Below are 20,995 nucleotides of genomic sequence, written 5' to 3' on the forward strand. Positions count from 1 at the left end.
AGCTGTGCGGAGTACATGAGGGTATATGTAAGCTGTGCGGAGTACATCAGGGTATATGTAATCTGTGTGGAGTACATCAGGGTATATGTAAGCTGGGCGGAGTACATCAGGGTATATGTAAGCTGTGCGGAGTACATGAGGGTATATGTAAGCTGTGCGGAGTACATCAGGGCATATGTAATCTGTGCGGAGTACATCAGGGTATATGTAAGCTGTGCGGAGTACATGAGGGTATATGTAAGCTGTGCGGAGTACATGAGGGTATATGTAAGCTGTGCGGAGTACATCAGGGTATATGTAAGCTGTGCGGAGTACATGAGGGTATATGTAAGCTGTGCGGAGTACATCAGGGTATATGTAAGCTGTGCGGAGTACATGAGGGTATATGTAAGCTGTGCGGACTACATCAGGGTATATGTAAGCTGTGCGGAGTACATGAGGGTATATGTAAGCTGTGCGGAGTACATCAGGGCATATGTAATCTGTGCGGAGTACATCAGGGTATATGTAAGCTGTGAGGAGTACATCAGGGTATATGTAAGCTGGGCGGAGTACATCAGGGTATATGTAAGCTGTGCGGAGTACATGAGGGTATATGTAAGCTGTGCGGAGTACATCAGGGTATATGTAAGCTGTGCGGAGTACATGAGGGTATATGTAAGCTGTGCGGAGTACATCAGGGTATATGTAAGCTGTGCGGAGTACATGAGGGTATATGTAAGCTGTGCGGAGTACATGAGGATATATGTAAGCTGTGCGGAGTACATCAGGGTATATGTAAGCTGGATGCAGTACATCAGGGTATATGTAAGCTGTGCGGAGTACATGAGGGTATATGTAAGCTGGGCGGAGTACATCAGGGTATATGTAAGCTGTGCGGAGTACATCAGGGTATATGTAAGCTGGGCGGAGTACATCAGGGTATATGTAATCTGTGCGGAGTACATCAGGGTATATGTAAGCTGTGAGGAGTACATCAGGGTATATGTAAGCTGGGCGGAGTACATGAGGGTATATGTAAGCTGTGCGGAGTACATCAGGGTATATGTAAGCTTTGCGGAGTACATGAGGGTATATGTAAGCTGTGCGGAGTACATCAGGGTATATGTAAGCTGTGCGGAGTACATGAGGGTATATGTAAGCTGTGCGGAGTACATCAGGGTATATGTAAGCTGTGCGGAGTACATGAGGGTATATGTAAGCTGGGCGGAGTACATGAGGGTATATGTAAGCTGGGCGGAGTACATGAGGGTATATGTAAGCTGTGCGGAGTACATCAGGGTATATGTAAGCTGTGCGGAGTACATCAGGGTATATGTAATCTGTGCGGAGTACATCAGGGTATATGTAAGCTGTGAGGAGTACATCAGGGTATATGTAAGCTGGGCGGAGTACATGAGGGTATATGTAAGCTGTGCGGAGTACATGAGGGTATATGTAAGCTGTGCGGAGTACATCAGGGTATATGTAAGCTGTGCGGAGTACATGAGGGTATATGTAAGCTGTGCGGAGTACATGAGGATATATGTAAGCTGTGCGGAGTACATCAGGGTATATGTAAGCTGGATGCAGTACATCAGGGTATATGTAAGCTGTGCGGAGTACATGAGGGTATATGTAAGCTGTGCGGAGTACATCAGGGCATATGTAATCTGTGCGGAGTACATCAGGGTATATGTAAGCTGTGAGGAGTACATCAGGGTATATGTAAACTGGGCGGAGTACATCAGGGTATATGTAAGCTGTGAGGAGTACATCAGGGTATATGTAAGCTGGGCGGAGTACATCAGGGTATATGTAAGCTGTGCGGAGTACATGAGGGTATATGTAAGCTGTGCGGAGTACATCAGGGTATATGTAAGCTGTGCGGAGTACATGAGGGTATATGTAAGCTGTGCGGAGTACATGAGGATATATGTAAGCTGTGCGGAGTACATCAGGGTATATGTAAGCTGGATGCAGTACATCAGGGTATATGTAAGCTGTGCGGAGTACATCAGGGTATATGTAAGCTGGGCGGAGTACATCAGGGTATATGTAATCTGTGCGGAGTACATCAGGGTATATGTAAGCTGTGAGGAGTACATGAGGGTATATGTAAGCTGTGCGGAGTACATGAGGGTATATGTAAGCTGTGCGTTGTATATCAGGGCATATGTGCGCTGGGCGGAGTACATGAGGGTATATGTAAGCTGTGCGGAGTACATCAGTGTATATGTAAGCTGGGCGGAGTACATCAGGGTATATGTAAGCTGTGCGGAGTACATCAGGGTATATGTAAGCTGGGCGGAGTACATCAGGGTATATGTAAGCTGGGTGCAGTACATCAGGGTATATGTAAGCTGGGTGCAGTACATCAGGGTATATGTAAGCTGTGCGGAGTACATGAGGGTATATGTAAGCTGTGCGGAGTACATGAGGGTATATGTAAGCTGTGCGGAGTACATCAGGGTATATGTAATCTGTGTGGAGTACATCAGGGTATATGTAAGCTGGGCGGAGTACATGAGGGTATATGTAAACTGTGCGGAGTACATGAGGGTATATGGAAGCTGTGCGGAGTACATCAGGGCATATGTAATCTGTGCGGAGTACATCAGGGTATATGTAAGCTGTGAGGAGTACATCAGGGTATATGTAAGCTGGGCGGAGTACATCAGGGTATATGTAAGCTGTGAGGAGTACATCAGGGCATATGTAATCTGTGTGGAGTACATCAGGGTATATGTAAGCTGTGAGGAGTACATCAGGGTATATGTAAGCTGTGCGGAGTACATGAGGGTATATGTAAGCTGTGCGGAGTACATCAGGGTATATGTAAGCTGTGCGGAGTATATCAGGGCATATGTGCGCTGGGCGGAGTACATGAGGGTATATGTAAGCTGTGCGGAGTACATCAGTGTATATGTAAGCTGGGCGGAGTACATCAGGGTATATGTAAGCTGTGCGGAGTACATGAGGGTATATGTAAGCTGTGCGGAGTACATCAGTGTATATGTAAGCTGGGCGGAGTACATCAGGGTATATGTAAGCTGTGAGGAGTACATCAGGGTATATGTAATCTGTGCGGAGTATATCAGGGTATATGTAAGCTGGGCGGAGTACATCAGGGTATATGTAAGCTGGGTGCAGTACATCAGGGTATATGTAAGCTGTGAGGAGTACATCAGGGTATATGTAAACTGTGAGGAGTACATCAGGGTATATGTAATCTGTGCGGAGTACATCAGGGTATAATAAGAGGGTATAATAATGGGGTAAATAATACAATTATCCATAGATGTGTGTTACACTGTGAAGCGATCCGTTATGCGCAGGCCGGTGTCGCACTAATAAACGGTTTTCTTTCTTGTCCCCCTTTTGTAACATTGCACCATTTGGGGACTTTTCCTCCTTTGTAGTTTGGGCCGTTTTTCTGGGAAAGTATTGCGCTGGTATAATACGGGCGCCCTCGCTTCCAGCAGATGTGCTATGTCCCTTCCTGGATTCTAAATACTAGGTCCCTGAATCTGAAGGAATGTTCCCCTCCGGCCTGCACATCGGGATGTTTTTTTTATTGCCCATTACTAGTTCCATAACAAACAGAGACAAATTGATACATTTTTACCGCTCAGACGGTTGTAGATGTAAAGTCTGAAGTGTCCATCAAGGGTTTTCCATCCCCCAGCTTGCATGCAGAAAAAACGATCCAAATTTCCACCGGTGTGTATCTCGCTGGTACATGTGGTTCCACACAGTAATGAGACAGCTTGCTGCGTAAATCCTCGTACTCGATGGTCTATATCTCCAACAAGGGAGAGGAAGGAGATAGTGCACCACCTTTGGGAAATTACAAACTCCACGTGTTTATTCCACACTTACAAACCAGACATAGGACTAAAAGCATGAGACAATATCTTGCGGCACGCCAAATAATGCAACCAGACCCTGGGTTTCGCCCTTCCGGCTTCCTCTGGGGCCCAGGGTCGGGTTGCATTATTTGGCGTGTCGCAAGAGATTGTATAGAATAAACACATGGAGTTTGTAATTTCCCAAAGGCAGTGCACTTTTATTTTTCATAACAAAGTTATAACAATACACATAAGAAAAAAGAAAATGGTTAGGGGCTTACATTGCTCAAATAAACACTAGGAATCAATCCCCTGACGCAGCAGGGTATAAGAACAGCATATGACCATATATCTTATACAATAATACAATGGAGTCGATCAGCCTGTGGAACTGCTGAGGTGTTATCAATGCAGCGTGGCATGGAGGTGATCAGCCTGTGGCACTGCTGAGGTGTTATCAATGCGGCGTGGCATGGAGGCGATCAGCCTGTGGCACTGCTGAGGTGTTATCAATGCGGCGTGGCATGGAGGCGATCAGCCTGTGGAACTGCTGAGGTGTTATCAATGCGGCGTGGCATGGAGGCGATCAGCCTGTGGCACTGCTGAGGTGTTATCAATGCGGGGTAGCATGGAGGCGATCAGCCTGTGGCACTGCTGAGGTGTTCTCAATGCGGCGTGGCATGGAGGCGATCAGCCTGTGGCACTGCTGAGGTGTTATCAATGCGGCGTGGCATGGAGGCGATCAGCCTGTGGCACTGCTGAGGTGTTCTCAATGCGGCGTGGCATGGAGGCGATCAGCCTGTGGCACTGCTGAGGTGTTCTCAATGCGGCGTGGCATGGAGGCGATCAGCCTGTGCCACTGCTGAGGTGTTCTCAATGCGGCGTGGCACGTCAGATTTGAAAAATGGGGCTGCGTACCGAGAGTGCCAACTAGTCCACGTCCTTAAGGGGTTAATCAAGCTGACCCCTTATACAAACAAAATGTACTTTGCAAAAATCTGTAATATGTAGTACTGAATTCTTCCCTGCCAGGACATATGATATACGTTTTTGGCACCCCCTAGTGGTGGCTGCAGGCAGGCAAAATCTTATGTCTATGTCTGTGGATTCGGAGCTCTGTATCAGAAAAATAGAGCTCTGAACACTATAATAAACGGAACTTAACCCTGTATTAGAGAGCTATTCTCCCCTATACGGATTTCTTCCAGGGAAATATCCCTCCATACTACGTACCCTATAGAGGTACTTTACGCTGCCAAACAGGGTGCAAAATACTTCACAGTGCGGAGCCGCAGAGAATTAATCTCTCTCCTTCACATGGCTCTGCTCAACTTTCTAATACACTTTGTGATTCCATTTCTCACGAGTATTGTGATTGCTACTTGCTGTCAGTGAATGGAAACATTCTTGTTTACATCCAAAACAAATATTTCGCCACATCCAACAGCTGAGAGTTAGATACAATTGTATCCAGTCTTTTAACTGCATTGATACACTGCAGCAAACTAACAAGAAATTTTACATGGTGCTTCTGATGGACAGTGAATAGTTACTACCTATAGTCACAGGCTTTGTGTTTGATGTTTTCTATGTAAAGTTGACTGTTTTTTTTTTCATTTTTACAGCCATTCCTGACAGTCCAATCAATATAACAATTACCTACAATATTGCTTCAAAGGAATATGTTTTTAACATCCATTTGGCGTATAAAAGCGTTGAATATCTAAGCAAAAAAATGGACCATGAAATCGTTCTACGCAAGGAAGGAACGCCATGGCCGGTAGGTGGACCCCTATATCCTATAAGGAGGTATAAGGAGGGTGAACTAAGTGTCCTTCCCCAATTACCACTTGTGGACTGTACGATGTTTCCTTTATGTAAATAAGTTGCCTGGCCCTTTAAGAGACTTTCCGGATGCCAGATGATAATGATCTTTACGTATGTGGTTATTCTGTGTCTTGACTTGCAGCGCTGCGATCGTGTGGTGCTGTCAACGGTGGAGGAAGGTAACATGTAGCAGTGACAGAAGAGGAGGGGGGGACTGGCATGCCCTAGAAGAGCCAAGTACTGGCATGTAGAGCGCGGTGACGCTGATATGCTGCGCCATCATGCTGGTATAAGGCGAGACCTTAGGGAGGCATATAAGGAGGTGTTTTGGCACCAAGAGGCAGAGAGTGGGAGAACCACCTGGAGTGCAGAGAGAGCTGTGCCTGAAAACCGGTCATCGGGGCGCACTTGTCTATTGTGAGAGATCAGTTTAGAGTGGATGCCGTAGGGTGACATAGGCCTGTGTGGAACTGAAGCAGGCTGATGTGGTGTGTACTGCAGTAGAAAGCCGTAGTAACGGAGCAAACGGTGAGCTATCAAACTAGACATATAGCCTAGTACGGAGAGAGGCAGGCCATGGAGGAGGGTGTCCTGGCAGGTACAATCAGGCCATCACTGAAGCGGTGCTGGTGGTAGAGTGCCTTGCCGAAGTGCTTGCACTGGGGGAGTATTCTGGGGGCTGTGGAGATAGTCAGCCTTGGAGTAGGGACCAGTAGGAAATGAGCGGTACTGTGCTCAAACCCTGGGAAAGTCTGTAGGGAACCTAGTAGGGCAGTATTGGAGGTCCCTGAATAGGTAGACCTGGAAGTTAGCTATAGTGGGTCTGCTCGACCTGGAGGTTTAAAATCTGGGCTGGTCTTTGAAGTCCTGGGAAAGGCTGGACTACAATATGATCATTGGAGTAGGTCGTGATAGGTGACCGTTGCAAATAGGGCCCTAGTGGAGAGATTATCTGGATCCTGGAGTGACTAGAAGTGCAAGGGAGGAGACCTTGGGTCTTGAGAGCTCCTAGTAGAAGTGCCAATCGGGCATGGACAGTAAAGCTGTGGATGACGGTGTCCTGAAGTAAATTGCCCTAAATGGTGGGATCAAAGCTTTTCAGTAGGAAGAGCCTGGACAAATAGGACCAAAAAGTTCAGAGGGGCTGGAGCTGGTCTTAGGTAGAGAGACCTGTGGAAGGAGATAGTTAGAGAAAGAGAGTTATCTGTTTACTGTTATTGTAACATTTAAGAGACCACTTGTGCGCCACTTGTGTTGTAACCATAACGCTTGTTGTGCCTCTTAAAGAGAAAATAACCGTATGCTTGCATGTCATTGTAAGAACAGTTGTGTGTTCGGTAAAGATAATCTTTCAACAGTCATTTGGTCTGCAATTGTGTTTTTTTTAAACGGGAGCCAGTCAAGAAACCCCACGTTACAGAGGGACTTCCTTTACTTCTTTCTCTTTCTTTGTCGACCTCCACATCTCTCCTCTCCATTACTCTTCACATCCTTCCTACAACATCTCTACCGTGACTGCCCATGGCCGAGTCCACGGCTGGCTCCAGGTGTAGTGTATGTGGCCCTTTGGCAACAGAGTAACAATGGGCTCCTTGTCTACTCCACCTTAATATTGACACGCATAGAACATGTATAACTAGATGACCATGGGCCTCCAAAGCCCAGTAGGCCCTGGCACCTGACAAGGTTTGTCTGAATAACCGGCTTCTATAGGAAGTTCCCCTTTTTTATACATATATAATGTGTTATATAAAAGGCAAAAAACAAATATACGGACCTTTTGGGGATCATTTTGACTACAACTTTTGTTAACCCTTTGATTAAACAAGGAGGCACCTAGCAAAGAATCCTTTTAAGAAACAGAGAAATTGTTCCTAAATAAATACCTGCTCTACTGATAATTACTTATATTCATGGAGTAGTGAAGAAGGGGTGGTGGTGGGGCATCACTGGCACCAGAGGAAGAACAACCTCTGCTTATACAGATGTAGCCGCCTTTATCTGGACTTTTAACACATTAAATACACAGTGGCAAGATCCTTTATCTTGACTTTTTCAATGGCTTTTGTTGTGTGATATCACGCTGCAGCAAGTTATCAGAGTCAAGATAAAGATGGCTACATCCGTATGCTCTTTTAGGGCTTTTGGATATCATAAAGGGAGGAGGGGAGCTTCTCTTGAGACCCTTATTGCTTGGAGTGGTACTATGTATGGCACTATAGCATGTATGTATGTATATATATATATATATATATATATACACACACACATATATTTATACATAGTATGCACTACAAGTATTAATGGGCACTATTGCTAGCGCTACAATGGCTTGCACTATTTTATGAACACAGATATGCTGTTGTATTGTATGGGCATTACTAGGGTGGGTGGCACTATTTGGGAATGTGGTTAGCACTATTGTAGGAGACTGCACAGGCAGGAGAGGCTACGGGCACTTCCACTGTTTTTGGCATAGTGTATGGGCATTACTGATAATTGGTAGTTTCCTTCATTGGAGAGCTGTTACCTCGTTTTCTGTAAATTATAATTATATTTTGCAGAATTGCGAAGAGAAAACAAACAAGATTGGTCCATACAAGATGGTAAGTATAGAAATCCTGAGTTGTTACTGGGAAATGCAGACATCATGGGCTTTATAACAATAAGGCAGGATTCATATATGCAATTTGTTATGTCATTTTTTTCACCCCTTCTGCCCTGCGACGTACTATTATGTTGCAGCGGCAAGGCACTTAACGTGACCCTTCGTAACAGTACGTTGCAGTGACGGTGCCGGCACAAGAACAAACCCAGCCGTTTGACCCCTTACATGCCACAATCAATAATGACCACAGCACCTAAGTGGTTTTGAAAAGGGAGGGGGCTCCATCTGTAAGCCCATCGGCACCCCAAGCGATTGGTATCACGCAGTGCTGATGGGTTACCATGGCAGCTGGGGGCCTGGCAATAGCCAATAAAGTTTATAGAAAATTATATAAAAAATTCCAAGGGAAAAAAAGGAAAAATAATTTATACTAGGAAAATTTATTAAAAAAATTAAAAAACTTCACACAATTGGTATCGCACCACCTGTAATGACCCATGCTATAAAAATAAATTATTATTTCTCCCACACTGTAAAATCAAAAGCAGAATTACTGTTTTCTGCTGATATTATCTTCTAAAAAAAAAAGCTATAAAAAAATTCCTAACAGTCCACAAAATAGTACGAATTGAAACCACAACCAAAATCCCCTTATAAATCTGGGTGACAAAACAATCATCACCGAAGAAAAAATACTAAAAAAACAACGGCAAATTTGCTGGGTTCTTTTCAATACGTCCCTTAAAAAGTTATATATACACCCCAAAATGGTGCCATTAAAAACACAACTCATTCTGCAACAATTAAACAGTTATACGGCTACGTCGATAGGAATATAAAAAAGTTAATGTGGAGATGAAAAAACAAAGAAAATTGTGCAGTTCTTAAAGGGGATGTTGTTTATACTGATGACCTATCCACAGGATTGGTCATCAGTATAAGATCGCTGGGGGTCCGCCACCCAGACACCACACCGATCAGCTGTGTTATACAGGGGGTCGGTGCCAGAAGCAGAAGGCTCCGCCCACTGTATAGTGGTCGTTCTATAGTACTGCTCCTATTCAAGTGAATAGGAGCAGTGCTGCAGTAACCCTGGTCGGAGCTATACAGTAGTCGGAGCCTTCTGCTTCCGGCACCGACCCCCTGTATAACTTCTGGCAACAAAAATGACAGTACATAGCAGAAAAAATCTGCACGGATTTCAGGTCATGATGCAGATTTTCAGTGTGGTGCAGAGTTGTTGCAGATTTTCACAGCGGATTCACTTTGCAAAGAGTGAAATCTGTATCTATTACTCAGCAAAATATGCAAATCCATAGAAAATGCTGAGTATTTGCTGCAGATTTGTGTCAAAGCCTGCAGCAGAAGAAATCCACCATGTTTGGATCCACCCTTACACTTTATCAGGGTCTTATGCAGATTTTATAAAGGGCCGGTTGACAGCCATACTTGCATAGTAAATGTAAATATACACAAAATAACACCATATGTGTAGATTTCTAATGTTAATCTGTTTTCCCTTAGTACTAGCAGCAGCACAATAATGGGGGGTATCTCTGCCCCTGTGGACTAGTAGGAGATATAAAATTCTTAATTTGATCAAACTATATAACTAGAGTCTCCTCCCTACATAAGGACGTCTAGCCCCCCACCATGTGTTTATTATAAAGTAGTAAGCTTCATTAGGGCAGGAAGCTTGTGCTGTGCTAAGGGAAAACAGATACGGGTTAGAAATCTACTCTTCCCTTACGTCCTGCAGCAGCACAATAATGGGGATTTAGCAAGAAGTAACCCCATAGTGAGGGCCCTCTTGACTGGTGGAACTCAAAATTGACCGCTCAAGAACCGACTCCTTGGAGAACCCAACAATTCAGCCTATAATGGTTGATGAATACTAAGTCCGAGGTCCAAGCTGCACAGCAAATCTGATCCAGCAGGATCAGACTTTATTCAGCCCAAGAGGTGTCCACTTCTCTAGTAGAGTCGTTTTAGGCTAAATTAGGTGAATCAGACATCTAACACTGTAAGCAAGACTACTGGCCTCTACACTTCATCTACCAGGGTAGGTTTGGTGGATTTTAAGTCTTTGTTTCTTACAGGAAACAATAAATTCTCAACCTTCCTAGTCTCTTACTGCAAGCCAAATAGATCTCAAGACAACAGCAGAGATCTAGGAATGGAGATTATGTTCCTCATGAGAGGAAGACACATGCCAGAACACTGGGATGGAGTTGACCTGATTTCAGGTTACAAATGAGGGAACTTTGGAGTGAAGTTTGGCAGTAGCCTTAAAAAGACCATGTCATGGAGGAATCTGATGTAAGGGACTGAGGCAGTGGCAGCGGAGAGACACAACGTAGTGTGACATGGTAAACTACTGGGTAAGCATGGGGGGCCCTACTCTCCTCCAACACGGGGGCTCTCCACCGCCTGTGTCAGCCCTTGATTATGACCAGGAGGAAATATCGGGATATTAATTGGTGTCATGGTTCGACTTCAACTGCAAAGGGGAGACATTTCCTCAACCTGTTGCAGTAAAACTTTATGGGCCAGTTTGTGGAAGACCCGACTAGAGGTGAAGCTCTGTTGGATCTGGTCATTTCTAATAATACAGAGCTTGTTGGGAATGTCAATGTTCGTGAAAACCTCGGTAACAGTGATAACAATATAGTTACATTTTACCTATACTGTAAAAAACAAACGCAGGCTGGGAGGGCAAAAACATTTAATTTTAAGAAAGCCAATTTCCCCAGGATGAGGGCTGCAATTCAGGATATGGACTGGGAAGAACTAATGTCAAATAATGGTACAAATGATAAATGGGAGATTTTCAAATCTACTTTGGGTAATTATAGTGCAAAATGTATTCCTATAGGTAACAAGTATAAACGACTCAAATTAAACCCCACATGGCTTACACCTTCTGTGAAAGGGGCAATACATGACAAAAAAAGGGCATTTAAAAAATACAAATCTGAGGGTACATCTGAAGCCTTTGTAAAATATAAAGAGCTTAATAAAATCTGTAAAAATGTAATAAAATTAGCAAAAATACAAAATGAAAGGCAGGTGGCCAAGGGTAGTAAAACAAATCCTAAAAAATTCTTCAAGCATATAAATGCAAAAAAGCCCAGGTCTGAACATGTAGGACCCTTAGATAGTGGTAATGGGGAGTTGGTCACAGGGGATCAAGAGAAGGCAGAGTTACTAAATGGGTTCTTCCGCTCTGTATATACAACAGAAGAAAGAGCAGCTGATGTAGCCGCTGCCGGTGCTGTTAATATATCAGTTGATATACTGAATTGGATGAATGTAGATATGGTCCAAGCTAAATAAAATAAATGTACACAAGGCCCCGAGACCAGATGGGTTACACCCTAGAGTTCTTAAAGAGCTTAGTTCAGTTATTTCTGTCCCCCTCTTCATAATATTTAGAGAGTCTCTCATGAGTGGTATAGTGCCAAGGGACTGGCGCAGGGCAAATGTGGTGCCTATTTTCAAAAAGGGCTCTAGGTCTTCGCCGGGTAATTATAGACCAGTAAGCTTAACATCAATTGTGGGGAAAATGTTTGAGGGGCTATTGAGGGACTATATACAGGATTATGTGACAATAAATAGCATTATAAGTGACAGCCAGCATGGTTTTACTAAGGACAGAAGTTGTCAAACTAACCTAATCTGTTTTTATGAAGAGGTAAGCAGAAGTCTAGACAGAGGGGCCGCTGTGGATTTAGTGTTTTTGGACTTTGCAAAGGCATTTGACACTGTCCCTCATAGACGCCTAATGGGTAAATTAAGGACTATAGGTTTAGAAAGTATAGTTTGTAATTGGATTGAGAATTGGCTCAAGGACCGTATCCAGAGAGTTGTGGTCAATGATTCCTACTCTGAATGGTCCCCAGTTATAAGTGGTGTACCCCAGGGTTCAGTGCTGGGACCACTATTATTCAACTTGTTTATTAATGATATAGAGGATGGGATTAATAGCACTATTTCTATTTTTGCAGATGACACCAAGCTATGCAATATAGTTCAGACTATGGAAGATGTTTGTGAATTGCAGGCAGATTTAAACAAACTAAGTGTTTGGGCGTCCACTTGGCAAATGAAGTTTAATGTAGATAAATGTAAAGTTATGCACCTGGGTACGAAAAACCTGCAAGCATCATATGTCCTAGGGGGAGCTACACTGGGGGAGTCAATTGTTGAGAAGGATCTGGGTGTACTTGTAAATCATAAACTAAATTTCAGCATGCAGTGCCAATCAGCTGCTTCAAAGGCCAGCAAAATATTGTCGTGTATCAAAAGAGGCATGGACTCGCGGGTAAGGGATGTAATATTACCACTTTACAAAGCATTAGTTACATAGTTACATAGTTACATAGTTAGTACGGCTGAAAAAAGACACATGTCCATCAAGTTCAACCAAGGGACGGGAAAAGGGAAGGAAAAATTTCTACACATAGGAGCTAATATTTTTTTGTTCTAGGAAATTATCTAACCCTTTTTTAAAGCCATCTACTGTCCCTGCTGTGACCAGCTCCTGTGGTAGACTATTCCATAGATTCACAGTTCTCACAGTAAAGGCTTGTCGCCTCTGCAGGTTGAACCTTTTTTTCTCCAGACGGAGGGAGTGCCCCCTTGTTTTTTGAGGGGGTTTTACATGGAACAGGATTTCACCATATTTTTTGTATGTGCCATTAATATATTTATATAAGTTAATCATGTCCCCCCTTAGTCGTCTTTTTTCAAGGCTAAATAGGTTTAATTCTTTTAATCTTTCCTCATAACTTAAATTCTCCATGCCCCTAATTAGCTCTTCTTTGTATTTTTTCCAACACCAGGGCATCCTTTCTATGAACTGGAGCCCAGAACTGAACTGCATATTCTAGAGAAGGTGTAAGCCATGTGGGGTTTAATTTTAGTCGTTTATACTTGTTACCTATAGGAATAAATTTTGCACTATAATAACTCATAGATTTGAAAATCTCCCATTTATCATTTGTTCCATTATTTGACATTAGTTCTTCCCAGTCTATATCTTGAATTGCCGCCCTCATCCTGGGGAAATTGGCTTTCTTAAAATTAAATGTTTTTGCCCTCCCAGCCTGCATTTGTTTTTTACAGTATAGGTAAAATATAACTATATTGTGATCACTGTTACCGAGGTTTTCACGAACATTGACATTCCCAACAAGATCTGCATTATTAGAAATGACCAGATCCAACAGAGCTTCACCTCTAGTCGGGTCTTGCACAAACTGGCCCATAAAATTTTCCTGCAACAGGTTGAGGAAATGTCTCCCCTTTGCAGTTGAAGCCGAACCATGACACCAATTAATATCCCGGAAATTAAAATCTCCCATTATCACTACAGTACCCGCCAGTGCAGCCCGCTCCATCTGTTTATATAGCTGAACTTCCATCTCCTCAGTTATATTGGGGTGTCTATAGATTACACCAAAAGTAATTTTTTCAGTGTTTACCTCCCTTTCTAGTTCCACCCACAAGGTTTCAACCTCCTCACAGTATTCACCCACTATTGTCTCTTTCAGACTCGCCTTCATATCATTTCTCACATACAGACATATGCCACCACCGTTCCTATTCGCCCTGTCTTTCCGAAAAAGTGTAAAACCCTGTAGATTTACAGCCCAGTCATGTGAAGAGTCCAGCCATGTTTCAGCAACACCAACTATATCTATATTTTCTTCCAGTATCAAGGCCTCCAGCTCCCCCATTTTGCTTGCTAGACTTCTGGCATTTGTGAACATACACTTTAACTTGCCTGTCAGTTTTTCACTTTTATTATCAGAAATGTGATTTGACATTAATTGGGCCTTTTTATTTACACTGATGTTTTGTAACGAAAGGATCTCCTTATCTTGTTGTCTAGTCCTCTCCCCAAGTGAGGCCTCATCTAGAATATGCAGTCCAGTTCTGGGCTCCAGTTCATAGAAAGGATGCCCTGGAGTTGGAAAAAATACAAAGAAGAGCAACGAAGCTAATAAGGGGCATGGAGAATCTAAGTTATGAGGAAAGATTAAAAGAACTAAACCTATTTAGCCTTGAGAAAAGACGACTAAGGGGGGACATGATTAACTTATATAAATATATGAATGGCGCATACAAAAAATATGGTGAAATCCTGTTCCATGTAAAACCCTCTCAAAAAACAAGGGGGCACTCCCTCCGTCTGGAGAAAAAAAGGTTCAACCTGCAGAGGCGACAAGCCTTCTTTACTGTGAGAACTGTGAATCTATGGAATAGCCTACCGCAGGAGCCGTCACAGCAGGGACAGTAGATGGCTTTAAAAAAGGCTTAGATAATTTCCTAGAACAAAAAAATATTAACTGCTATGTGTAGAAATTTTTTACTTCCCCTTTCCCATCCCACTTCCTCTTTCCCATCCCTTGGTTGAACTTGATGGACATGTGTCTTTTTTCAACCGTACAAACTATGTAACTATGTAACTATGTAACCTTTTAGAATAGGTAATTATGTGGGACCTCTTTCAGAGGTAGGTGAGCATAAGCCTCTTAGGACTTAAGCAAAGTCTTATTTTGACAGAGGTCTGAGGATTGTAGGACTCATTCTAGAAGACCGTTTCAGGAACCTTTTAACCAAGGGCTTTTGTGACAGGAATCTTACCCAAAAAGCAGACCTGGACTAAATTTGGACCTTGCAGGTCGATAGACTCAGTCATTTTCCGAATCCTTCCTTCTGGAAGTGTAGGCTGTTGTTAACCTGCATGTTAGAACTCCTTGAGTGGAATACAAAGCTGAAAAAATCCATTCGGCCCTTGTGTAAGCCCTCTTGGTAGATCCAGACCTGGACGGTGAGCAGGACTTCATAAATTAATTGGAGAGCCCTTTAGATTATAAAAGGGGCTGGTTCACCTTCAGGCTGCCAGGTTGAAACTCTTCAGGTCCTGGCAGAGTTGAGTGCTCTGAGACACCAAGTTCTCCAGTAACACCCTCGACTCATATGTATGAGCTGGGAATACCATGACCTCTGTGGCCAGAAGGGTATGATGCTTTTACCGTGGCCTGGTCTAGCCTAATTTTCATCAATATCCTTGGTATCAAGGAAATGGAGAGAAAACGTAGGCCAGCCTGAATCTCCTAGGGATGGACAGGACTCCCCCTAATAAAGAATGAGAAACTTGGCGCTGAACCGGTTCGCCATAAGATCGATCTCTGGCACCCCCCACATCCTGGCCATCTGTTTGAAGAGCTCTAGATTCCGAGACATTGCTCCTGGGACTGTAAAACTTCAACTCAGTCGGTTGGCAATAATGTTGAGGGAGCCTTGAATATGTACAGCAGACAGATGGGTAGGTTCAACTCTGTCCATATCAAGATCTTTCCCACTTCCCTGAGAAGGGTTTCTGAACAAGTGCCACCCTGCCTGAGGTTATGATGTCCGACTTTACACGGACTGCTTTCCCCTGGAATTGCAGAGTATATAATATGGCTTTGGGCTCTTTTAGGATCAGGGACATAGAGCTCTGGAGGGGACTCCTTGAGGCCCGGACTGTATACCACTCCAGCTGTATTCCCAACCTAGTTGAGATGCATCTGGAGTCAACAAGATCCGGAAATTCTGGATCAGGGACCTCTCGTCTCTTAGATGTATCCACATCTGACGGATTCATGAGTTTGAAATTACAGGGTGCACCGATTGTTCAACCACTCCGGGTTGCATTACCTTAGGTTGCGGATCTCTCTCTGGAGGGGTCGTAAGTGCCCTCTGGCTTGAAGAACTGCCTCTGCAGCTGCTAACATTAAACATAAACCCTCTGCTACCAATATTCTTTCCCACCAAGCAGGAGGAAGGGAGATAATATGTCCTGGAAACTTATGACAAAGCCTAAAAACGGCCAAAAAGTCATAAGCAGAACACCTCCAATCATCTGCCAATTGATTTCAATGGGAAAATCGGCATTCAGTTGCGACAGGGCGTTGTTTTAAAAAAAACAAAAAACGGCCACGTTAAAGAATGCCCGCGAAAAAGAAGTGCATGTCACTTCTTGAGCCGTTTTTCATTGACTATAGAAAAACAGCTCCCAAACCGGCCGTAAAAAACGCTAGTTAATTATAAAACGGCTGAAAATCAGGAGCTATTTTCCCTTGATATAAGATATAACCCAATGCATAGTTGACACTGAGTATAACTGCTAGCTATAGTCAATTATATGAAGAATCAGCACCAGTTACCATTGCACTAAAAGACCAGTATAGTCACCCCCCCCCCCCCACATGTTTCGCCACAGATGCAGCGTCCTCAGATGTTTTAGGGGCATATGCTGCATCTGTGGCGAAATATGTTGGGGGGGGGGGTGACTATACTGGTCTTTTAGTGCAATGGTAACTGGTGCTGATTCTTCATATAATTGACTATAGCTAGCAGTTATACTCAGTGTCAACTTTGCATTGGGTTATATCTCTCATGTTCTATAGACAGATTTATGTCTGCAAATTGCATGTGCCAGTACACATTGTAGCTTTACATTTTCATGTCGTTTATCCCTAATTTAATAAAGGTATTTCATTTATTGTACTATCCTATTCTATTAGTTAGTAAGTAGCTGGGAAAAAAACGGGTTCTTATTGCCTCGGCAATTTTTCTATATATTTAAGTTTTTTACCCGCCAACTACTAGGGTCTTTTCCAATTTTTGTAAAGCATTATCTATAGAGGTCACTGTGGCACGATCTAAAAAAAGAGATGTGTGCCACTATCTACAGAGGGCACTGTGGCACTATCTACAGGAGAGCCATGTGCCACTATCTACAGGGGGTAATGTGGATTTATCTACAGAAAGCAGTATTTGGCAATATCTACAGGGAGCAGTGTGTGGTAATATCTACAAGGAGCAGTGCGGAGCACCATCTACAAGGGGCACTGAGTGTGGCACTATCCATGCTGGTTTTTACACTACCAGTAGTGGTCAGCACATATCGCCTAGCCCTAGTGATAAAGTGAGACATCGCCTGCCTGTATGCAACCGGAAAACCAGATACTGGCTACCAAAATAGTTGTCAGCCAAACTAGTGCAGAAATTTTTGCTCCTTTATATTTATGCAAAAATTCAGGAAAGCCAGGCCCATCCGATAAGCCACGCCCGTAAGACACATCCACCAAAGACACCACACCCTAAGTGTCCCTGGTAAAATATTTCAAATGTTGCCAACTATGACTGAGAGCAGGACTAGGTATGTACTGGTTTACTGTCTCTGAATGTAAGCAAGAGTGTTCTCATTCACTGACAGCAGACAGATATATTAAAAATGGTGAGAATTAAAACGCAAAGTATATGAGAAAGTTGTAGAACTTTCTATTTATACAGTGATTAATCATCATTTTCATAAAACATGAAAATCCCTTAACATTTTTATCACATCACAAAGCAGAATGGTTAATAAAAATGTACAAGTAAAGCAAAGTCTTCTATAAAATCTTGTTACTATGAATTTAAGTTTTTTTTCATATGTCCTTCTTATCCTTATCTTTAAGTGTTTTGGAAAAATAAAAGACGATCCGCATGTTCCGGAGCGAAATCTAGAATATTCTACAAAGTATGAGGCAAGAGTCCGATCAATTCCAACAGGAGGATACTATGATGGGTTCTGGAGCCCATGGAGCGCAATAACCACATTTCAAACAGAAAATAACACAGAAACGGATGGTAAGAGATAAGCGTGTTATTCAGTCAGCGAGGATACTGTTGTGTGCTGGGAAAAATCTCCTGTCAATAACATATTATATATATATATACATATATATATACACACTACCGTTCAAGGTAGGGTCACTTAGAAATTTCCTTATTTTTGCAAGAAAAGCACAGTTTTTTTCAATGAAGAGAACATTAAATTAATCAGAAATACTCTGTACATTGTTAATGTGCTAAATGACTATTCTAGCTGCAAACGTCTGGTTTTTAATGCAATATCTACATAGGTGTATAGAGGCCCATTTCCAGCAACCATCACTCCAATGTTCTAATGGTACATTGTGTTTGCTAACTGTGTTAGAAGGCTAATGGATGATTAGAAAACACTTGAAAACCCTTGTGCAATTATGTTAGCACCGCTGTAAACAGTTTTGCTGTTTAGAGGAGCTATAAAACTGACCTTCCTTTGAGCTAGTTGAGAATCTAGAGTATTACATTTGTGGGTTTGATTAAACTCTCAAAATGGCTAGAAAAAGAGAGCTTTCATGTGAAACTCGACAGTCTATTCTTGTTCTTAGAAATGAAGGCTATTCCATGCGAGAAATTGCCAAGAAACTGAAGATTTCCTACAACGGTGTGTACTACTCCCTTCAGAGGAAAGCACACACAGGCTCTAACCAGAGTAGAAAGAGAAGTGGGAGGCCCCGCTGCACAACTGAGCAACAAGACAAGTACATTAGAGTCTCTAGTTTGAGAAATAGACGCCTCACAGGTCCTCAACTGGCAGCTTCATTAAATAGTACCCGCAAAACGCCAGTGTCAACGTCTACAGTGAAGAGGCGACTCCAGGATGCTGGCCTTCAGGGCAGAGTGGCAAAGAAAAAGCCATATCTGAGACTGGCTAATAAAAGGAAAAGATTAATATGGGCAAAAGCACACAGACATTGGACAGATGAAGATTGGAAAAAAAGTGTTATGGACAGACGAATCGAAGTTTGAGGTGTTTGGATCACACAGAAGAACATTTGTGAGACGCAGAACAACTGAAAAGATGCTGGAAGAGTGCCTGACGCCATCTGTCAAGCATGGTGGAGGTAATGTGATGGTCTGGGGTTGCTTTGGTGCTGGTAAAGTGGGGGATTTGTACAAGGTAAAAGGGATTTTGAATAAGGAAGGCTATCACTCCATTTTGCAACGCCATGCCATACCCTGTGGACAGTGCTTGATTGGAGCCAATTTCATCCTACAACAGGACAATGACCCAAAGCACACCTCCAAATTATGCAAGAACTATTTAGGGAAGAAGCAGGCAGCTGGTATTCTATCTGTAATGGAGTGGCCAGCACAGTCACCAGATCTCAACCCCATAGAGCTGTTGTGGGAGCAGCTTGACCGTATGGTACGCAAGAAGTGCCCATCAAGCCAATCCAACTTGTGGGAGGGGCTTCTGGAAGCATGGGGTGAAATTTCTCCCGATTACCTCAGCAAATTAACAGCTAGAATGCCAAAGGTCTGCAATGCTGTAATTGCTGCAAATGGAGCATTCCAAGACCAAAGCAAAGTTTGAAGGAGAAAATTATTATTTCAAATAAAAATCATTATTTCTAACCTTGTCAATGTCTTGACTATATTTTCTAGTCATTTTGCAACTAATTTAATAAATATAAGTTTTCACGGAAAACACAAAATTGTCTGGGTGACCCCAAACTTTTGAATGGTAGTGTATATATATATATATATATATATATATATATATATATATATATATATATATATATATATATAGTGCTCCAGGGATGTCATCCAATGAAAAAAGTTCCAGGGCTATAATGTCTGAAGAGGTAGAAACTGGAGGAGCTGTCCGATATGTGCAATATTTGTGGGTGTGTTCATGTAAAAAAGGGGCATGGTTATGCAAATAGGGACTGGGGTAAGTTTTTCATACTCTCCAGGCTGCAGAGGAGGGCCGCAGGCCCACCACGCTAGCGTCATACCATTGTTACAGTCATGTGATCATGTATAAGATCATCAGAACTGGACTCTGGGCACCCGCGGCCCTCCTCTGCGGCGTCTGTGGTGAAGCCAGAATGGTAGCTAGACTTTCCTTCACCCAGGAGTATTGCCACCCACAATGTCGGTTTCCTCAGGGATAACAAACAGCTGACACTATCTAGGGATAGTGCAAGCGCGACACCTGCATCCTCCCAGCACCATACATTTATGGCGCTTGGCTCTAACAACCTAGCACCAGTGCCGTAAATGTACGGCGCCTGTCTTCAAGGGGTTAAGCAATTAGTTTTAGAACACATTTGCAGGCAGTGGCGTAACTACCGCCGTAGCAGCCGTAGCGGCTGCTACGGGGCCCGCGGCATGAGGGGGCCCGTGTCGCCCACCGGCACGGGCCCCCATGGCCGGCGGCTCCACTAGCAGCCGCTATGGCTGCTACAGCGCGACGCCACTGAACACGACTACGGCAGAGCAGGGAGGTATCTCCCCGCTCTGCCATTAAACAAAAGACATGAATCCCCTATCCACAGGAGAGAGGATACATGTGTGATCGCTGGCATTGATAGGGAGAACGGGGGACTGAAAGTCCCCTGAAGTTCTCCATCACAAACCTCGGACTTCCGGGGTCTGTGTCGGCAGCTCCGTAGAAATGAATGGAGCGCCGGTCGCGCTTGTGCGCATGCGTGACCAGCGCTCCTTTCATTTTTATTGAGCTGCGCAGACGCCGGAAGTCAGAGGTTAGTCATGGAGAACTTCGGGGGAATTTCGGTTCCCCGTTCTCCCTATCGCTGCCAGCGATCACACATGTATCCCCTATCCTGTGGATAGGGGATACATGTCTTTTGTAGGACACACTGTAAGTCGCATTTTTTTGGGAGGGGGGGGGGGCTGTATGGCGTTCTCTACAGGGGGGTCTGTATGGCGTTCTCTACAGGGGGGGGCTGTATGGCGTTCTCTACAGGGGGGCTGTATGGCGTTCTCTACAGGGGGGCTGTATGGCGTATACAGCCCCATCTGTAGATAACGCCATACAGCCCCCCCCTGT

At 43.6% G+C, this 20,995-nt stretch overlaps 1 protein-coding gene across 1 annotated transcript in view; it reads left to right on the forward strand.

Annotated features, from left to right (window-relative positions):
- IL7R (interleukin 7 receptor) overlaps positions 1-20,995 on the forward strand; it is a 96,846-nt gene that overhangs the window by 69,679 nt on the left and 6,172 nt on the right. The window contains exons 3-5 of the mRNA XM_075847594.1: positions 5,456-5,610; positions 8,222-8,263; positions 17,784-17,955. Of these exons, the coding sequence (XP_075703709.1) occupies positions 5,456-5,610; positions 8,222-8,263; positions 17,784-17,955 (369 nt within the window). The remainder of the gene's footprint in view (positions 1-5,455; positions 5,611-8,221; positions 8,264-17,783; positions 17,956-20,995) is intronic.

The sequence above is a fragment of the Rhinoderma darwinii genome, chromosome 1 (assembly GCF_050947455.1).
Source record: "Rhinoderma darwinii isolate aRhiDar2 chromosome 1, aRhiDar2.hap1, whole genome shotgun sequence".
NCBI classification, from domain to species: Eukaryota; Metazoa; Chordata; class Amphibia; order Anura; family Rhinodermatidae; genus Rhinoderma; species Rhinoderma darwinii.